The following is a 19,322-nucleotide window of genomic DNA, read 5'->3' on the forward strand; positions in this document are numbered from 1 at the left end:
GGTTGAGATATAATCAAGGGATGAGCTTATAGCAAAGGGGCCTGACAAGTTTAAGGTCATTTATCTTCTGACCAAATTCCTATTTATTCCATGAGTTTTATTGCTTAATGAAAGTCTAAGTATCAAAGAACTTCCAAAGTTTTTAATCCACGGCTGGTGTTTGACAAACATACTTCTTAAGATAATGGGTCTTAAATTGTGTGTATATCTTCTCAGGTTTACCATAGTTTCTTCTGGCCATTGGAGTGGACGATTCCATCAAGAGATAACAACAAATGTTATGCAAAAATAATCTGTAATATCAAAGACAACGTAAGTGAAATCCTCATCGAATCCTTTTTTCCAGTAATTTCATTGTGAGTTTTTTTTTTTTTAAAGATTTTATTTATTCATTCGATAGAGATAGAGACAGCCAGTGAGAGAGGGAACACAAGCAGAGGGAGCGGGAGAGGAGGAAGCAGGCTTCCAGCGGAGGAGCCTCATGTGGGGCTTGATCCCACAATGCCGGGATCACGCCCTGAGCCGAAGGCAGACGCTTAACGACTGCACTACCCAGGCGCCATTGTGTTTTTAACATGTAGTTCTGTTTTGATCACATGATGGACATTGCATTCCTTTAGTATTTTACATGTTGGTCTTCCCAGCCGCGTGGACACTGAAGGCAAGGGCCATGGTGATGCTGCTTGGTCTGCACTCAGTGTCACCAGCACAGGTTCCTGCACATGGCCGGCACGACCTTGCCAAGCGCAGACCACAGAGACAACTTGAGAACTGTGTGTGTTCATGAAAGGGAAGCCATGAAGTCAGTGACTTCTAGAAATAATGAGAAAATATAAAAGAACAGGAGGAACACGCCTTTGTATCCTGGGCTGCTGGCACTAATGAAAATGGTGTAACGGGGAAGAGCTCTTAATTGGGTTCCGATTTAAGATTTCATTGCGGGCTGCTGCATGTAACAGCCGGTAACTAAACGCCTGTGGGCAGACTCCTTGACCTCAAGGACTTGTTTCCATACCTACAAAGTGATTGAAGACATGCTTGGTTTTCTGTCTTTTTTGGCTGCTAGTCCCATACTCAGAACACACGTATGCACACACATACTTGTGGATTAAATCTGATAAGACCTGGTATTTTTAACTTAGCTGGGATCTTACCTTTAAAAAAAAAAAGGCCTGAGTAAAAATGTAAATCATGCTAAAGAATCCATGGTTAAAAGCCAAATAAACTCACACTTTTCTTGTTTTGGGATTTGAATATAATTAAGCCATGTATCCTGTTGAGAAACTACTGCTTCAGACAGTAGTGCAGGGAAACTTGGATCTTCTACAAAAAAGGCCATCCTGGATGCATTTAATAAGTGAATATCTGTGAGGATGCAGTTGACGTAAAGAACAATTTTATGCAATTTTGTCCTTTGAGGATACAGGTTTTATTATTAAAAGTGTTTGAGTACACGTTAGCTGTCATGCTGCTGTAGACAAAAGGAGAAAATGTCTGATGTTCTCACTGGCTGTCTGACATCTGCCTCTAGCAAGAGAGAGTTCAGTTGCACGTTGCATTTAGCTATCAATGAAACCTCCACATTTTCCTTCAGACCAAGCAAGTCTGTTTTAACTGTATGCGGTTCGTTTGTCTTTTTTTTTCCACTGTTGTGTCATTTGTTCAAATAACGCTTTAAGAAAAATAAAAAGATTTATTTATTTGAGACAGAGCATCTGAGAGAGAGAGAGCGAGAGAGAGCACAAGTAGGACGAGCAGCAGAAGTGGGCTCCCTGGACCCTGGGATCGTGACCTGAGCCGGAGGCAGATGCTTAACGGACTGAGCCACCCAAGTGCCCCTCAAATAACACTTTCTAAATATAATATGAAAAATAGTTTCCACTACTAATGAACCCATCTTAATTAAAATAGTTGAGGCTGTGAGGAGGGTAATACCATTTTTAATTATTTTCATAGACAAAGGTGGTATTAGAAAAGATGAATACTTGTCATTGTTCTTTTGTCATGAGCAATCTTAGACAAAAGCATGCTTCTAGAACTTGACCATCCTTGGGGTATATGCTTTATTCATTTTGAGTCAGCCACTTCACAGTGTCTACCTGTGCTTGGTTTTTCCAGTGTTTATTATCTGCTAGGTTTTTATTCTTTTCATATGCTGTTCTTTTATATGAAATATTTGACATTTACAGGAAGATAGGGAAAGTACCCACCATCCAGTTTCAATGAATGTTAACATTTTGGTGTGTTTGCTTCAGAGCTTTTCTCTAGTAAGAGAGAAACCATCACAGAGGAAATTTATAACAGGCACTTACTATGTACCATGCACCGTGCAGTACTTGGAGGTTTACATGTATGAACTTGGTTAATTCTTGTGCAATCCTGTGAGGTGTGTACTCTTATTATCCCCTTTCTGTTGGTGAGGAAACTGAAGCACGTGGAGGTTAAGTAATTGTGCTCAGGTCACTTACCTAGTTAATGGCATTTACCTAATCCCAGGCGGTGTAGATCCCTTGCCCTTAAGCATTACCCTATGCCTGTGTAGTCTTTTGTATTCCTTCTCAATCCCATACTCTTCACCCCTTGCCCCAGAGGCAACACTGTTTTGAAGTGAGTGTCTCACCGGGTTCCTTTTTTACATTTGCTGCCTGTTATGTAGCCATAAACATTATGCATTGTGGCTGAGGATATCCTCAGCTAAAAATAGAAGCCTGCAACTTTTTAAAAAATCTCTTTCTTTGAATCTATCCATATTATTAAACGTGAAACTAGTGTATTTTAAGTGCAGTGTGTTTGGTGCTTTATCCATATGCGAAACCCCCGATGGGCAGGATGAGCAGTGTAAGAGTTCAACGTGGAATATATTACAGTACTTCGGCAACAGGACGACCTTCCTGATTGTTTTCCGGCAACGACTGAACCTTAGATAAGGCTGTGCACCCCGCAGCCTGAGTTGCCTTGTCTGTGGTAAGGAGGTTGGGCTAGATAGTAGAGCTCTGTCACGCAGTCTGAACATCAGAATGCATCAGATTTCTCTCTGCCCTTGGCAGAGGTAGCTGGAGTCCGGGATTCAGAGTTTATTCAGAGTTGCCAACGTTTTTCTGTTGGTCTCAGAAATATTTTCAGATGAAGAGTCTTAAGTCTAACTGTGCTATCTACCCCCAAAGCCTTAGTTAAAATGATTTTTAAATTTAAACAACTGCTTTTATTTATTTTTTTCCAATTTTAATTTTTTAAAAAGACTTAGTTATTTGAGAGAGAGAGTGAGAGAGTGGGGGATGCTAGGAAGAGGGAGAGAGGGAAACCCAAGCAGATTCTATGCTGAGCATAGAACTCAACGTGGGGCTCAACCTCACAACCCTGAGATCATGACCTGAGCCTAAACCAAGAGTTGGACGCTTTAACCGACTGCACCTCTGAGGTGACTGTAGATTTTTATTTTGAAAGTAATCTCTACACCTAACATGGGGCTCAAATGCACAACCCCAAGATATCAAGAGTTGCATGCTCTACTGACTGAGCCAGCCAGGCGCCGTGAAATGACTGCTTTTAAATGTTACAGCTATCACAGGTAGTGTATCTGGAGCTCTGAGACAACCAGACAGAGGAGATGAGGACAGAACTGCCTTTTGAAAACATTTTCCAGGGACGCCTGAGTGGCACAGCGGTTGGGCGTCTGCCTTCGGCTCAGGGCGTGATCCCGGCATTACGGGATCGAGCCCCACATTAGGCTCCTCTGCTATGAGCCTGCTTCTTCCTCTCCCACTCCCCCTGCTTGTGTTCCCTCTCTCGCTGGCTGTCTCTCTCTCTCTCTCTCTCACATAAATAAATAAATAAATCTTTAAAAAAAAAAAAGAAAACATTTTCCAGAATGTTTTGGTACTTACGGAGTTCCAGACATGTTTGCTTTTAATGATTTTCTTCCTCATCGCTCAGGGCTGGCTCTTGTCTCTCCCTTCTTGCTTGCTGTAACCACCACACTCTACTGGGCCATGTTGGAGTATCTTCAGCGTAAATCACTTTTAGCAAGTGTTAATAAGGTCTTTGATCATTTCTGAACAGGGTTTTTTAGAATAGACTAGGTTCGTATTCTAGGTTATTAAGGGGGAAAGAATCAGTATAACCCTATTCTTTATTTTACATCTTAGGAACGTGTTGTGGGCTTCCACGTACTGGGTCCAAATGCTGGAGAAGTGACACAAGGCTTTGCAGCTGCCCTCAAGTGTGGACTGACCAAAAAGCAGCTGGACAGCACCATCGGAATCCACCCCGTGTGTGCAGAGGTGGGTCCCCTGCACCTTGAGTAGCTCTGTTTTAAAGTGCACAACAGCACCTGGATTGCAAGTGGCAAGTCCAGGACTCTGACGTTACTGTCTTTCTGCTGTAGTTGGGCTACTTCTGTACCTCCTTACAGTTTAATTCATGATCTAATACCTCAAACGGAACCTTGTCTCTAGAAGCGATTTTTCCTTTTTCAAATACCTTTGTTCCTCGCGTGAACTGGATAGTAGTTTCATGCTAATGGTATAAATGATGGCAGTGATTTATTTATAGAGCTGTGCCTTAAATCTTTTACCATGCCTCCTAAATTATTTTCAGGGCAGTCAGTGACTAGTGCCGTTCATACCCAGAAAGAGCTTCAATCCTTTTATCCCAGAGCTACCTCAAGGCTAAATGATGTTGTCTCCCTTTTTAGTTTTGGTATCAAAAGATGAGATTTGAAAGTGATGCTCTTAAAAGATCAAGCAAAAATGACAGGAGAAGTGGAAGTTGACTGCTCTGGGCCTCTGGGTGTCAGTGTTTGTTCATGCTTGTCTGGGATCGTGCAAGAGTTGAATATTGTCATGCTTACTGTGAAGCAGGCCTTGTAAACCAAAAGTGTGTCTACTTTGGAGACCATGGTGAAGGTTGGAGGAGGTAGCTGTGTTAGACCAGCTTAGCTATGGAGCTGAAAACCGTAGCTGTTATCTGGCCACCGGAGTCTGTGGTTTCCAGGGTGGGCGTGTGCTTACACACACGCGTGCACGCTCATGCCCAATTTCATTCTGCGGCCTGTTATCTGGTTGGTCTTTGTTCTTTTTGCCCTCGCACAGCTGTACTCTGCTGAGTGTCAGACTGTCGGCTTCAAGACCTGGAAAGATTTTTCTTTTTTCTTTCTGCTTTGCCTTTTCTATGATTAGGGATAGGGTCCTCCTCTGTATTAATATGCACCTGGCTGGGATGGAAGCATGAAATATTAACATGTTTAGTGACCAGGGAGTTTGTTATTCATAGAAAATGGCTGTTTTTGTGAAATAAAACTAAACTTCTGAAAATACGACCCCAGCATTGAAAAGAGTCCAGACTGAAGCTCTTAAAGAAAGTATAATATGTGTTTTTTGTTCGGTGTGATGACTATTGCCTAGGGAAGGAAGCAACTAACTTCGTTTCTTTCAAAAACACTTTGTGTGATAAATATTAGTATATAATATGATGCTTTAAGAAGATCAAGGTGACGTAACCAAGTGCCCTACACCGGGTGGCCTAACACAACAGAGGTTTATTCTTGCGTAGTTCTGGAGTCTGGAAGTCTGCAATCACGGTGTTAGGGCCACTCTCCCTCCCAGGGCTCTCGAGAAGAATCTTGCCTGGCCTCTTCCAACTCTTGGTGGTTGCTGGCAGCCCTTGGCTGTCCTGGCTCAGTCCTGTGTTACTGCAATCTCTGCTTCCGTCTTCACGTGCATGGCCTTGTGTCCTGCGTGTTTGGGCCTGGATTCCCTTTATTAGGACATCAGCCATTGGATTAGGGCCTGCTCAGTCCAGCTGACCTTATCCAAATAAGGTCGTGTTAACAGGTACCGGGGGCTAGGACTTGAGCATATCTTTCTGGGAGACTTAACCCACAACAGTGAGTGTATTTAAAACTTTATCTTGGATTGGTTTCCTTTTTTTTTTTTTTTTAATTTATTTGACAGAGATAGAGACAGCCAGTGAGAGAGGGAACACAAGCAGGGGGAGTGGGAGAGGAAGAAGCAGGCTCATAGCGGAGGAGCCTGACGTGGGGCTCGATCCCATAACACCGGGATCACGCCCTGAGCCGAAGGCAGACGCTTAACCACTGTGCCACCCAGGCGCCCCTTGGATTGGTTTCTAAAAACTGTAGCAGTCATCTCTGACATGGATGAAAAGATGACTTCTCAACTTAGATATGGGAGTGTCTAACTTTTTAAATCTGAGTTTAGGTCTTAGTGGACTGGTGAAAAGACTGATTGCCCCACCCGCAGTGGCGAGTGGGTGGCATCTGGCAGGATGGCTGCCAGCTGGGCAGAGAGATGCGCCGAAGAGGCAGGCATCTTCCCGAGGCTCTGCTGCAGGGAGGTCAGCCAAAGGCTTGTTCTCGCTGATACAGCTGGCGCATCTGGGGGCCTTCGTGAGCATTTGCTGCTGTGCGTCTCCATCTGTTGGTTCTCTTATGACTTTGAAGCTTGGAGGCTGAAACTTTCACTGATTTGATAAGGCTTCAAACATTTTTTTTTCCAAGCTGGTGGTTGATTAATGAGAGAAAAACTGGGGGCTCTGTCACTCTGCAAACACATTTGTTGTGCGGTTATGTGTGTAGCCTTGTGCTGGGCACTTGTGAGGCTAGAGCAGGGGTTTAGATGAGATTAAGAAAGAGCAGGAGGCCGCTGAGTGAAGGACCGTTTGCAGTTCAGTGTGAGGGGCCCCCAGATCAGGCTCGTCCAAAGTGGTGTCTGGCGTAGGGATGCTGGGCAGGACGGTTGAGAAGGTAGTTCGCGTCCATGACGAGCAGAATGTGTTCCTAGTTAGCCAGTCAGAGGGAACACCAAAGACAAGGCCTCTGTGGGAGAGAGCATGTTCCTTCACAGAACTGGAAGGTCCTCAGTACCTGGAGCTTGAAAAGCCCAGAGAGAGGTGAAAAAAATCATGCTAGAGAAGTAGGTAGGAAGGTCATGGCCCTGTAAACCAAGGCAGGGTGTTTGGGCTTTATCCTGGAGGCATGGGGGTTCTGCTGAAAGAAGGCTAGCGCGGGGGTAACGTGATCAGATGCATGTGGAGAGAAATCCCTGACTATGTTGTGGCATTGGACCCACTGGACCAGAGCAGGCACGTCCAGAAGTAAGAGGAGGAGGTGCTGGACATCGAGAGACCTTGATTCATTTGGGAGAGAAATAGGAGGTGGGCTTTATGGTGCTTGCCAACTGATGGTAAGTGGGAGAGGGAAGAAGTGGGAGTGATTGACAGCTGTGGCTTGAAGCAGGAAGCGGCAGCAGACGCAGGTTCCAGGGAACCATAGATAGTGCTGACGTTCATCAGGCCTTCCTCTGTGTGTCAGGCACTCTGCTCTCTGCAAAATCCTTACAAGAATTCCGTGGGCAGTTGTAGCTCCATTTGACAGATGGGGAAATAGAGGACAGGGAGGTCGAATAACTTGTCCATGGTTCTCCAGCTTGGAACTGACAGAACTAGGATTCAAACCCAACCAGTGTGGCTCCCGAGACACCGCTATGCAAATGGTATTCCACTTGCTTGTCCCTTCTTTGGTATCGGACATAGAATTTTAAAAATGGAAATGATATTCTGGTGACAACACGAGTGTGCGGAGACACAGAGCTGGATTGTAATCTCAGCAAAATCTCAGTGAGCCCGGCCACAGCGCCTAGCTTTTCAGCCGCCTTAGTTTCCACATGAACTAAAACAGAGTTGGTGCCGGAGTCATAGGGTTGGTGAGCAGCGCTGTGCAGAGTGTCTAGGCTGGGTTCTCCTGGGGCATTGCATTATTAGAAGATGCGGCTTCACTCAGGGTCATCCTTATAGTATTTCTTAAAGGGGTCGATGGGTAGTGTGGGAAGGGATGCATATTTTGAAAAAGCTCCTCTCCCGGGCGCCCTGCTGACTCAGTCAGAAGAGCATGTGACTCTTGATCTCAGGGTCATGAGTTCAAGCCACATGTTGAGTGTGGAGGTTACTTAAAAATAAAATCATAAACTAAGGATATACTGTATGGTGACTAACATAACATAATAAAAAATTATTAAAAAATCATTTAAAAATTTATTTAAACTAAAAACAGAAACAAGAAAACAAAATAGTTCTTCCATTTCTCCCATCCCCCACCCGCCTTTTGCAACCACCAATCTGTTTTCTCTGTGAGCTTGTTTTTTGGTTTTTGGTTTTTGGTTTTTGTTTTAAGATTTTATTTATTTGTGAGAGACTGAGCAAGAGAGAGAGCACAAGTGGCAGCGGGGTGGGGAGGGGCAGACTGAGCCACCCAGGCTCCCGTGCCCCATGTTGTTTTTGTTTGTTTGTTTGTGTTTAGATTCCACCATAAGAGAGACCCTGTGGTATTTGTTTTTCTGTGACTCATTTCATTTAGCATAATGCTCTTGAGCTCCATTCATGTTGTTGCAAGTAGTAAGATTTCATTTTTTTTATGGCCGAGTAATAGTCGTGTGTGTGTGTGTGTGTGTGTGTGTGTGTGTGTACAGTCACCACATTTTCTTTATCCACTGATGGACGTTTAGGTTGCTTCTAGATCTTGGTTATTGTAAGTAATGCTGCAGGGAACATGGGGGTGCAGATATATTTTCAAATCGATGTTTTATGTTTTTGGGGGGGGTTACATACCCAATATTGGAATTCCTGGATCATATTGATAGTTCTCTTTTTAATTTTTAAGGAACCTCCATATTGTTTGCCATAGTGGTTGCACCAACTTGCATTTCCACCACCAGTGCACAAGCGTTCCCTTTTCTTCACATTCTCGCCAACACTTAATTCTTTTCTTTTTGTTAGTAGCCATACTAAGAGGTGTGAGGTGGTATCTCATTTTGGTTTTGATTTCATTTCCCTGATGATTAATAATGTGGAACATTTTTTCATGTATCCGTTGGCCATTTGGATGTCTTTGGAAAAATGTGTGTTCAGGTCTACCTATTACTTGGATTTGATTTTTTGCTGTTGAGTTGTATGAATTCTTTGTGTATTTGAGATATTAGCCTCTTACTCTATAGATCCATGATTTACAATTATTTTCTTCCATTCGGGCAAGAGAGGAGTGTTTTGTTTTGTTTTTTTCCTCAGTACGAACTACTTGCTCACAAATCAGATTTTGAAAAAGCAAAGTCTTCCTATCTCTGACTGTGGAAATAGTTTTTATAGTGTCTTAATCAAGGGAAAGTGAAATTTGATTTGTAGGCAATTTTCAGGGACTATTTTTTCTGTTAAATGGTAGATCTGGCTTGGACAGTAAGTAGATTAGCTACTGGACCTGCTGTTTTTTCACGTCCAGCTTTATGCTATAGAGATGTTCTGCTCACAGTGTCCCCAGAGTGTTTGTTACCAGTCCATATAAGATAAGATGGAAATGGGGGCGCCTGGGTGGCTCAGTCATTAAGCGTCTGCCTTCAGCTCAGGGCGTGATCCCGGCGTTATGGGATCGAGCCCCACATCAGGCTCCTCCACTATGAGCCTGCTTCTTCCTCTCCTACTCCCCCTGCTTGTGTTCCCTCTCTCACTGGCTTTCTCTATCTCTGTCAAATAAATAAATAAAATCTTTAAAAAAAAATAAAGATAAGATGGAAATGAAGAAGGGAGGGTAGGAACTTTATGAGCTATTTGACCATATCTGAGCTTGGCTTTTAGTTTTACATGCCTTTTTTTAAAATTTGATTTTCTAATACATTTTTATTGGATTTCACAAATGTCCGTCCATGGGTTGGATTAGAGGTAATAATAAGTTAAAAACTGGTCCTGAGCACTGTTTCAAAGTGTTCAGAAGTAGCCATAGCTCCAGACCAGCTGTGGGTGGTTTGTGGAATGAATCACTGAGTGCTTTTCATACCATTTTGATAACATAACCTGGACAGTTGAGCAACCAATGTTTGGTTCTGAGGAGTAATTACTGAGAAAACTTGACAGATTCCTCAGTTGAGGAATTACTCTGAAAGAAGGAGAGAATACTCTTGTTTTGACTGAAATCTCTTTGTTGTCAGTACGGTGGGGGGGGGGCGGGGAGTCTTAACGCCTGGAGCATCAGTAATGCATTAGCGTTATTCAGTGTGAAGATCGTGTGGTGATAATTTATTCCAGATTTCTGAGCATCAGTAATTGAATAGGAAACTGATTGCACATCATTTGGAGTAGTAATTTCAACTAATCAAGTTTATTTGTAGGGGAATAATAATAGCTCAAGAAGAGAGAACATTAGGAAAGACCCCAGGGAAATGTTCTTAAGTCAGTCTTAGTGCTGAGCATCAAAAGTTTTAATTGTCAACAGAATTGCAGCCTGGAGTAGGGGGGCTTGTGAGACTGGGAGGTGGAGGCAGATGTGAATGTGAGGGGAGTGCCTACAGCAGCACTTGACCTTTGTAAGTGCTCTTCGTGCTGGTGTAGAGAACTATGAACCGGCGGCCTCCGTGCTCATTTTTAAAGTATGTGTTTTTATGAAAGTTCTAAAGCGGCTGTGTGCAAATAAAATCTCACAAAAATTGACCTTATTCTTTTTTTCATTTAGACTAATCAACAGTGGCACTTTGGCTTCTCCATATCTTTACCATAAGCATGTTATCAGTACGAAAAAAAATAGACAGGAGCTCTCTTTTAAAAAAAAAAAAATCTTGTATTTTTGATGGGTTTTCTTTTTCTTTCTTTCTTTCTTTCTTTCTTTCTTTTTTTTTTTTTAAGAGAGTGAGTTTGTGTGTGTGTGGGGGGGTTGGCACAGAGAGAGAAGCCTGCGCGGAACCTGACTTGGGGCTCAGGCTCACGACCCTGAAATCATGACCTGAGCCGAACTCAAGAGTCTGATACTTAGCTGACTGAGCCACCCAGGAGCCCTGGGTTTCCTTTTCTATCCAGATCTCCTACCAGTTCTATTTCTAAATTAATTCCTGAGAAATAAAACATAAGCTTGTAAATTCAGAAGCCTGAAATTTGCTCTAATGTATTCACTAGCTCTTTATCTTTCTTCCTTTATAAAAATTGAAGCCAGTATATTTGATAGTATTTAAATTGCTCATGAGATCATCCCAACACAGCTATTTTCATTATCATGTATTGTCTTTCTGTCCTAGTCCACAGTTGCACATTTTTTTAAACAAAGGAATTTTATTGCTTTTCAAAAGAGTTGTCATAGCTTATAGTGTCATCAGCATGAATTTAGGAGTGCTAATGAAAATGTTGCAAAATTCAGTGTAAATAAATTTTTCTGTATTAGTAAAATAGGACTAACTTTCAAGGATTTTTACATATCTTTGCTAACCTATTTTTTAAAAATGTGAATGATTCATATTTTCTTCTGGCTTCATATTTTTAATGTTTTAAAATACTGTCCATTAGTACTTGGGTCTGAATTTTTTAAGGTGCTGATATATATATATTAGTATATGAGAAGTAAAAAGGCTTTTTGTCACTACTTTAAGACTGAAATGGACCAAGGGTTTTTTTCTCAGTAATGTTCCTCTTTTACACAAAAGTTTTTCTCCTTTTATTGAAAAGTAGTTTTGATGCTGATTCCTGTTGCTTTGACCTAATAAGTCAAAGTGGCCTTGATTTCTTTGGTCTTTCCTCTTTATATTAAAAACCAGGAAACCAGTTATTTCTCAGGAATCAAAGAGGTAGCTGACCACAGTTTGTCCGGGTGTCCAGGTTTGCCGACACGGTTAGGGGTCCTTGATGAGTCTTGCTTCCCCCCGGGGACTCTCTCAGATAAGCCATGGCCTCCAGTCTCAGGGAGATGCTTAAGTGGCTGGAGAAGGTCATCCTGGGTGTAGGGGAGCACAGATGCATGCTACCGAAACTTACTGGTGTTTCCCTCCAGCCTACTTGGTGTGACCAAAAAGGTTTGGATTGAAACCTTAATTGTTCTCAATAACCAAATATGCTTCTAAATTTAATGAATTGAACACAAAGCCCTTTTGTGTCTTCATGACTGGGCAATACAGATAGACAGATTGGGCGGTGTCCTTGTTTTGCTTTTAAAAACAGGCCTCTTCCTTGCCATGGATCAGCTGCAACTCTGTTTCCATGCTCCTTTCACTCCAGGGCCCGGCTGGCAGAAGCAGCCCCTTCCCAGGGCATTTCTGGCTAGGTTGCAGAGGGGAAGGAGACGTAGGAGAGCACACCTTGGTGCTCACGGGTTTCAGAAGCAGCGCATCCCACTTCCATACATGTCCCCACAAGCAAGCCCTGGGCCCCTAACATCTGATAGGGCAAAAGTGTATAATGTGTGGTCCACACAAAAGGTCTTCATGGGGCACTCTGTTTTGGAAACTAGCAGCAATCTCCCAGTAGTCCGGTCAGAATGATAACACATGAATTAAGTATCAGTGTTAACACAAAGAGAAATCAGATATGACAGGAAAGAAGCTGTATAAGACCTCATAATTGATTGGTTATCAGCAGGAATGGAGACAGAAGACACAAGCATTCATAGCAGCTGCGTGGCCTGGAAATGGCCTTCACTGAGGGGAGCTGGATTAAGGGAGGGGGAGGGTGCAGTCTTGGACAGGGTGAGTTTGAAGTGCCATCCAGGAGGAGGTGTTGATTAGGTCTTACTGGTGGATAGTTCAGGAGGGACACAGTGGCCGGAGAGTCGGCACCTTCATCTACCTAAAAGGGAAGGCGACTGAATGAGACGGGTACGTGAGGGTGTCTGAGGGGGAGAGCTGGGGTGGAAGCCTGGGGCAGCACCTCCCGGCCTCAGTGGCAGCACTGGTGCAGCACACTGGCGTAAACAGTAGGTGCTAAGCTGCACAGCTGGCCCACAGGCTGGGGGAGATGGGTGTTCAGCACGCCTCCGTGCCATGGTGCGCAGAGCCACGGTCATTCTTGTGGGACAAGAGGAGGAAAGAGTTGTTAAAGGGAGGTGAGGTGGATGACAAGAAGTGCTACAGAGGGCAATGTGAAGGGAAGACTGCAAGGTGCCCTCTGGGTTTGGCAGCCAGAGGGTCCTGATGACCCACAGGCGTGGCAGGGACCGTGCCAGATATCAGTGAAATGAGGACTCAAAATAGACCATAAGTACCAACAACTTAAGATTTAGTCTGTAAAGAGGATAAGAAATGTTGGTGGTAGAGGTGATCATAAGGTCGAGGGAGAATTGTTTTAGGGTAAATGCAATGTGAGCTCTTTTAAAAGCCAAGAAGGAAGAAAGAATGGAAAAGGCAAGGTTAAGAATAAAGTGTGGGTTCAGGTGATACATGAAATAACATGAGGGGTGGGATCCAAAGCCCAGCCTGGCAGGTGGAGGGGCTCATAAGAGTAGGCTAGCCCTGGGTGGGGAGCGGCAGGTGATGGCGGGAAAAGCTGTTCCCCTCTGGTTGCATTTCCCCAAGCTGGAAGAACCTCCGGGAACATTTTTGTGGTGTAGGGCTGCTAGGGACAGAGTCGCTTAGCTTTCGTCTGTGTGAAATGTCTTCACTTTGCTTTCTTCATGGAAGGAAAGTTTTGTTGACCATAGAATTCTAGGTTGACAGGGGTTTTTTGTTTGTTTGTTTTTCCATTATTTAGCACTTTGAATCTGTGCCAGGTACCTGGGTTTTGTTTTCCTCCTTTAAAGAAGACTGAGTTTTCTTGTGGTAGACAGTTAATGTCCTGGGGGATCATTTATCCTTTGGAAGCTTGTTTTGAAGCTTTGTTAGGATGGTCTAGAGAGCTTTTACTCTGGGGCCAGTAATGCTTAGCCCTGTTTTCAGATATGGCTTTCTGGGGTCTCTCCTGATGACTCCAGGGCCTCCGAGAAGTCTCTTGGTTGCAGTTGGTGTGAACTGGAACATCTCCCAGCCCTGTGTGGGTTCTGGTGCTGGCTCTCCGGCCTTCTGGGGTCCTGCCCCCTGGATGTGCACAGCTTGGTATTCAGACAGAGATGAGGGGACAGCCTCCTCCAAGAGGCTGCCTCCTCTTGGGAATTCGGCCCCACAAATCCCAGCCACCTTGGCTTTCCCAGTCTCCACTCCATTTCTCCAAGTCCCTGAGATGTCTGTTCTCTCTGGGCTGCACCAGGGTCTTAGAGATGCTTCCAAGTAGAAAGCTAGGACTGTTGAAGGCTCACCTTGTTTCTCTTTTCTAGGGGATTGCAGTCCACTGCCTGTTGTCTGGTGTCTAAAGTAGTTGTTTCATGAATTTTGTCCAGAGAGCTAGCTGGTTTGGTACTGATTACTCCATTAGATCAGGAATGAAAGTCTGTTTCTAAATGTGTAGGAGTATACGTTTTTAAAAATCTTGACTATAGGCTTCCTATTTGGAAAACCTACGAAGATAAGCAACTGCTGGTTAGTTTGCCATGCAGTAGACTTCTAGACTTGGATTTTGCCAAGAATTCACAGTGCATTGCCTGCACTGGTGTTCCACAAGAAATTCTACTACAAGACAAGCCTGCATTAAAATGACTCACTTGGGACTCGGACTAAAAATGAGATTCCTGGGCTCTACCCTAAAGCTGCCATATTTAGATCAGTGTAATTTCTGTGTATTTTAATCTGTGAGTAGACTTTGTTCACTGAAGTTAGAGAATCATTGTTTTTGTGAATAGACGCTCTTGAGCAGTAGACAGTAAAACAGCCGCCTGAGGATGTTAACGCCCTAAGTCCACAAGCACCAGTTGTTTGTAGGGATGTGACAGGAGGCGGACTCATCAGTCACTGCAGATAAGAGTTTCAGTTGGCCCCGCACCTTGGGATTCCAGTCACATAGGAGTGACACATATCCTCCAACCTAATCATTGTACCTCTCGCTATGGGTGCAAGGAGACTGTTGGAATGTCAGAGCATATGGCAAGTAGCATGTTAGTAGTATAGGAGCCTGGGTGTTTAATTTGTAATATATTCACTGTTTGAATAATTGGGTTCTGTAGTGTACAGCATATATAGCATACTATAGCAAATTGAATGCTATTCAGTGCAAAGTGGAAGAATTAGAGCTCTGTATCCATATGGGCGAATGAATTACAGACGTGCAGGATGAAGCCAAGGAAGCCGGTGGCAGAAGAGTATGTATATCATTTTGCTATTTAGAGGTAAAGTTTTTAAAAACCCACAGAAGAAATGCAGGAAATGTAGAGGAGTGGTAAGCACTGACCGGGGGCGCACGTGGGGCTCTAAGCACATTTGTAATGCCTGAGCTGAGTAGGCACATGGGTGTCTGGGTCAGTGGGACGTGCCTTTCTATACATCCAGAGCATTTCTTTTAGAGAATTGACAAGCAGCCAGGGTGACGCATTTAATTGCCCTAATCACCCTCATGGTAATAAAGTTGATATAAGCTAAATTTTCTTCTCTTTCACCTTGGTTTTAAAATGTTTTTTTCCCCGTTTATCTAGAGAAGCTGTGATATCCTTGGTCATATTACTTTTCTCTTGTATGCATTTTAGGTAGTCCTCTAAGTCGCTCTTGATAGGTATGGTGTTATCTGCACTGCTCCCTGTTACCTCACCTGCTCGGGTGTCTGAACGTCTCCTGCTCTCTCCTCCCCGCAGGTATTCACGACTCTGTCGGTGACCAAGCGCTCTGGGGGAAGCATCGTCCAGGCCGGCTGCTGAGGTTAAGCCCCAGTGTGCATGCTGCCGCCAACACTCCAGACTGCTGCCGTGTTTCCTTGCCCAAATCCAAGGGGAAGTTTTACGAAGGGTCTTGGGCTTTGGCACCTGTATGTCCTGTGCTCACAGCACCCAAGGCCCCCTTGGATCTCCCGGGTAGGAGGTGGTGGATGGAAGGCAGGCAGTGTCCCACTGGGGTCACCGTGATGGGCTGGAGCTGACATTCGGCAGTGCATTGGCGTGGTGCGTCCATGAAGTCACTGGCCTCAAGCCCACGTGGTGGGCAGTGATGGAACAGCTGTCGAGCAGTTTTAGCCTGAGCTTCCCTTTCTGGGTTTGCTGATTCTCACTGTTAAGCTTTCAAATGTTGATTCTTTTTTTCTTTTTTCCTCCAAGGTGTAAATGATACTAGAGATGAGACATGTTAGTCGATTTTTGTCCAAAAGCAAGTCTTGGCTAGAGTGTGCAAGTAAGGTGCCTTGTGCATGGGAGGCATGATTTGGTCCCTTGGAGCCTGCGTAGGCTTGTCCCGTGCGAGAGAACTGTCCTAGGATTCCCATGTCCCGTTCTCTGTGGCTGACCTTTGAGCAGTGTCTCCCCTGATGAGTTCTCTGTCCAGAACAAGTACACTTATGGTTGAATCTGGCCGCATTTGCTCCATGTGCTACATCACCGACTATTAGTTCTAATTCTGTTTAGGAAAGGAGATGGCTCCTTGGCCAGCCTGTTGGAAGTCATCCTCCCCTGCATGAACGTGCCGTAGAGCAGCATTCCCGCCGGGACTCGTCAGGGAGGCAAAGGGGTACTTTAAATGGGGAAAAACAATAAATGTTTTTCTTTATGTAATTTATTGTGTTGGTCTAAGCAGTAAGAAACATTTAACTTGTGTAATACTTTTTTGGGGTAACTCTAGCTTTAAACTAAAAACACAGACTATCACGGCCTTACTTTTCAGGTGTGTCTTGTATCTATCCCTTCCTACGAGCTACATTCATAGGAAAATAGGTCTTCCCACACTTACGGTTTAACTCTTTTATGGTAATGCTTTTTTAAGGAAGCTATTAATGTCATAAGTTATTATTTTTGACCACAGGTGGATGTGAAGGATTTTCACTTAAAAACCAAATGGTTTTGACTTTTTCTGTTGGGTGAATGACTGGTCCTGGCGGAATCGTGTCCGGAGTGTTTATGCCCTGTTAGCATCCCAACTCGTAGTGTCACAGAGAGGGTTAGCTCTGCAGTTCTAGATTTCTGCATGAATGTGCCGACTATTCCAGGATTACGTGTGGGCCACCTTGTCTCTCTCCAAGTTGGATCTGAAACTTGCGCTGTGGCCGTCAGGCCTTCCGCCAGCAGGTCACCCCGCCTCAGCCCGGATTCTCAGCAGCAACGCCGAGTGGCTGATTCGCAGTACATTTCTTGGTCACCTCAGGGAACTTCTGCGTCTGCTTGGCACTTAGTCAGCAGAGCGCCTAACCCTGCCCTACACGGCTCTGCCTCACACCTTCACCCACGCGGTTCTGTGAAGACCACGGGAAGGGAGGACGGGGGAAACAGAGGCAGTTGACTGTGTTCAGTTTTATTTATTTTTTTAATCGTTTTTTCCTCCAAGCCTGCCAGTCTCAGAAGTTAGAACAATAGGCAGTATGATATGTTCGTGCCTAATCATGTTGTGATTCTCTCTTCTTTGTGGAACGGAGCGTTCAGCCCCCACAAGGAGGATTATACTTTATAGACTTGTCCTATTTAGATTCTGTAATTGCCCACTGTGCTGAGATTCATATTAAATTCTATGTATTTTGTTATATATCTTCTGGAAAAAAAACCAATGTGAAACATTAAAAGGTATTAATATCCACTCTGTGTGCCTTCTTATCGAGTGGCGGTCGCAGGATTCTTTGCCTGAGTGTCGAATAGAGTCCGGGCTTCGTGTCGACGATGGTGAGCACTCACTGCTGAAGAAGCTGCTTGGAGGCCGCCGAGGTTTACATTTTAGTGCTGTCGGCTTTTTGGATTCCGTTTTTCAGCTTACCCTGATTTGACTGCTCGGTCCAGATCTTTAGGGCAGCAAACCCCGCCCCCCAGCTCCCTCTCAGCACTTGGTGTGTCCTTGGCTGCGCACCTCTGTCACTTCCCCGCAGAGCAGTGTGCGGCTGTGTGATCCCTCCTTCCGCTCTGCAGCGAGCAGTCCTCGGGGATGGACCGACCGGTTATCGCCGTTGCAGCCTCCGGCCGGGTCCAGCACATCACAGCCGTTCCGTCAGTGCTTACGTGCATGCTGACTGTGGGCTCCGTGTATCCACTTGCGTGCGCTTTGTTTTCTTACGCATCGGTTGTTAAGAACTCCTATTTTGTGTTAATCCTTCACCAAAAGCCTCTCCAAAGTATTTCTGTTCCATCCCGGGTGATTGCAGAGTGTTCACAGCGATAGCCAAATGCGGGTTCCCACAGCCTGTGCCAGGCACTGGGCTTGACGTGCACTGGCCGCCTTCATGCCGCATCCTTCGTGCTTCATCCTTCCTCCTTCATGCTTCATCCTACCTCCTTCATGCTCAGACCGCTCTGTCAGAAAGTGCTCCCATCCCCAACTGTTTCTGGATGGAGAAACAGGCTGAGGGTGGGAATCCTCGCTCAGGATCGCACAGCTGGTTAGTGATAGAGCAAGTATTTGAAGCGAGAGCTAGGCCTGTGACTTCCCTGGGCCCGCCTCTTGGCCACCTTTCCATGCTGCCTCCCATCCCCCTCGGCCGAATGGGAGCTTTCAGAGCTGCTGGAGCCATTCTGGGGACTCTGGCTTTTCACATGCCACAGCGCAGTGTTCTCAGCACGATTAATCAATACTTGGTCTGAGATGTTTCAGCACTGTGCCGAGTTTCTTTCCATACTGTAGCCAGGATGTCATTGTTCAAACTTCCCTCGTCCCAAGCCCTCAGCATCTTCCAGAGACCTTTAAATAGGTCCATAGTCCCCTGCCAGACACCAGCCCCGTCACCGCCTCTGACCTCTGCTTTTGTTTGCTTGTTTGCGCGCACCTGCTCTGTGCTCCAGATACACTCTTTTCCTGACCTCCCTGCCCTGCATTGCCTCCACCACGGATTGTCTCCTCATACACTCCTCATACACTGTGTTTTCTTAGGGGACTTTGAATTACTCCACATGGAGACTGGTGTGTGTGACTTCTCGTCTCTCTACCTCTCGAGAATCAGGGCTCTTTACCTCTGCCCCCCAGCTTCTTAGGACAAGGCCCTGCGAGTGCAGAAAAGCAGGTACGCTGCAGAGGCACCTAAACCATTTCTGTGATTGGCTTGGCTGGTGGAGCCTTAGCCCTGGATCAGGACTTGTCAGAGATGGCCACTTTAGGGAGCCTGTTAACCTCTTCCTCTTACCTCAGGAGAATGTTAGTGAGAGGAGAAAGGGCAGGAACATTAAAAACTAGTCCACCTCAGCAGTGAGGGAAAAGGCACATTAAACTGCTTGGAGATACCATTGCATTCCAGCTACGTAGCAGATTTTGAGTCTGACAGCAGCCAAATGTTGGCAAAAATGTGGAACAAATGGAACATTTATTTATTGCTGGCAGGAGTGTAAATTAATTGGTACAGTCACTTTGGAAAACAGTTTGACATTACCTAGTACCAAGTTAAACGTGCATGTCCTGTTACCTGGCTGTTCGGTGCTCAGATACATACCCAGCACAAATGTACATCAAGGCACCAGGAGGCATGTGAGAGAATATTCATGGTGCTGTTAGGGGCAGCAAAAGCCAAAACCTGGGAACAGCCCCAAGAGCCATCAG

General features: G+C 44.9%; 1 protein-coding gene across 8 annotated transcripts in view; it reads left to right on the forward strand.

The window, feature by feature from the left end:
* The window catches only part of TXNRD1 (thioredoxin reductase 1), a 112,556-nt gene extending 95,172 nt beyond the window's left edge, over positions 1-17,384 (forward strand). For 7 of the 8 annotated variants that reach the window (XM_034643524.1, XM_034643525.1, XM_034643527.1 and 4 more), the window contains 3 exons: positions 217-312; positions 4,146-4,280; positions 15,467-17,384. In XM_034643524.1, coding sequence (XP_034499415.1) covers positions 217-312; positions 4,146-4,280; positions 15,467-15,529 — 294 coding nt within the window. In that variant the 3' untranslated portion in view covers positions 15,530-17,384. Of the gene's footprint in view, positions 29-216; positions 313-4,145; positions 4,281-15,466 lie in introns of those variants that run through there. The other variant, XM_034643526.1, reaches the window with a different exon arrangement.
* The last annotated feature ends 1,938 nt before the right edge of the window (positions 17,385-19,322 follow it).

The sequence above is a fragment of the Ailuropoda melanoleuca genome, chromosome 15 (genome assembly GCF_002007445.2).
Source record: "Ailuropoda melanoleuca isolate Jingjing chromosome 15, ASM200744v2, whole genome shotgun sequence".
Classification (NCBI taxonomy): domain Eukaryota; kingdom Metazoa; phylum Chordata; class Mammalia; order Carnivora; family Ursidae; genus Ailuropoda; species Ailuropoda melanoleuca.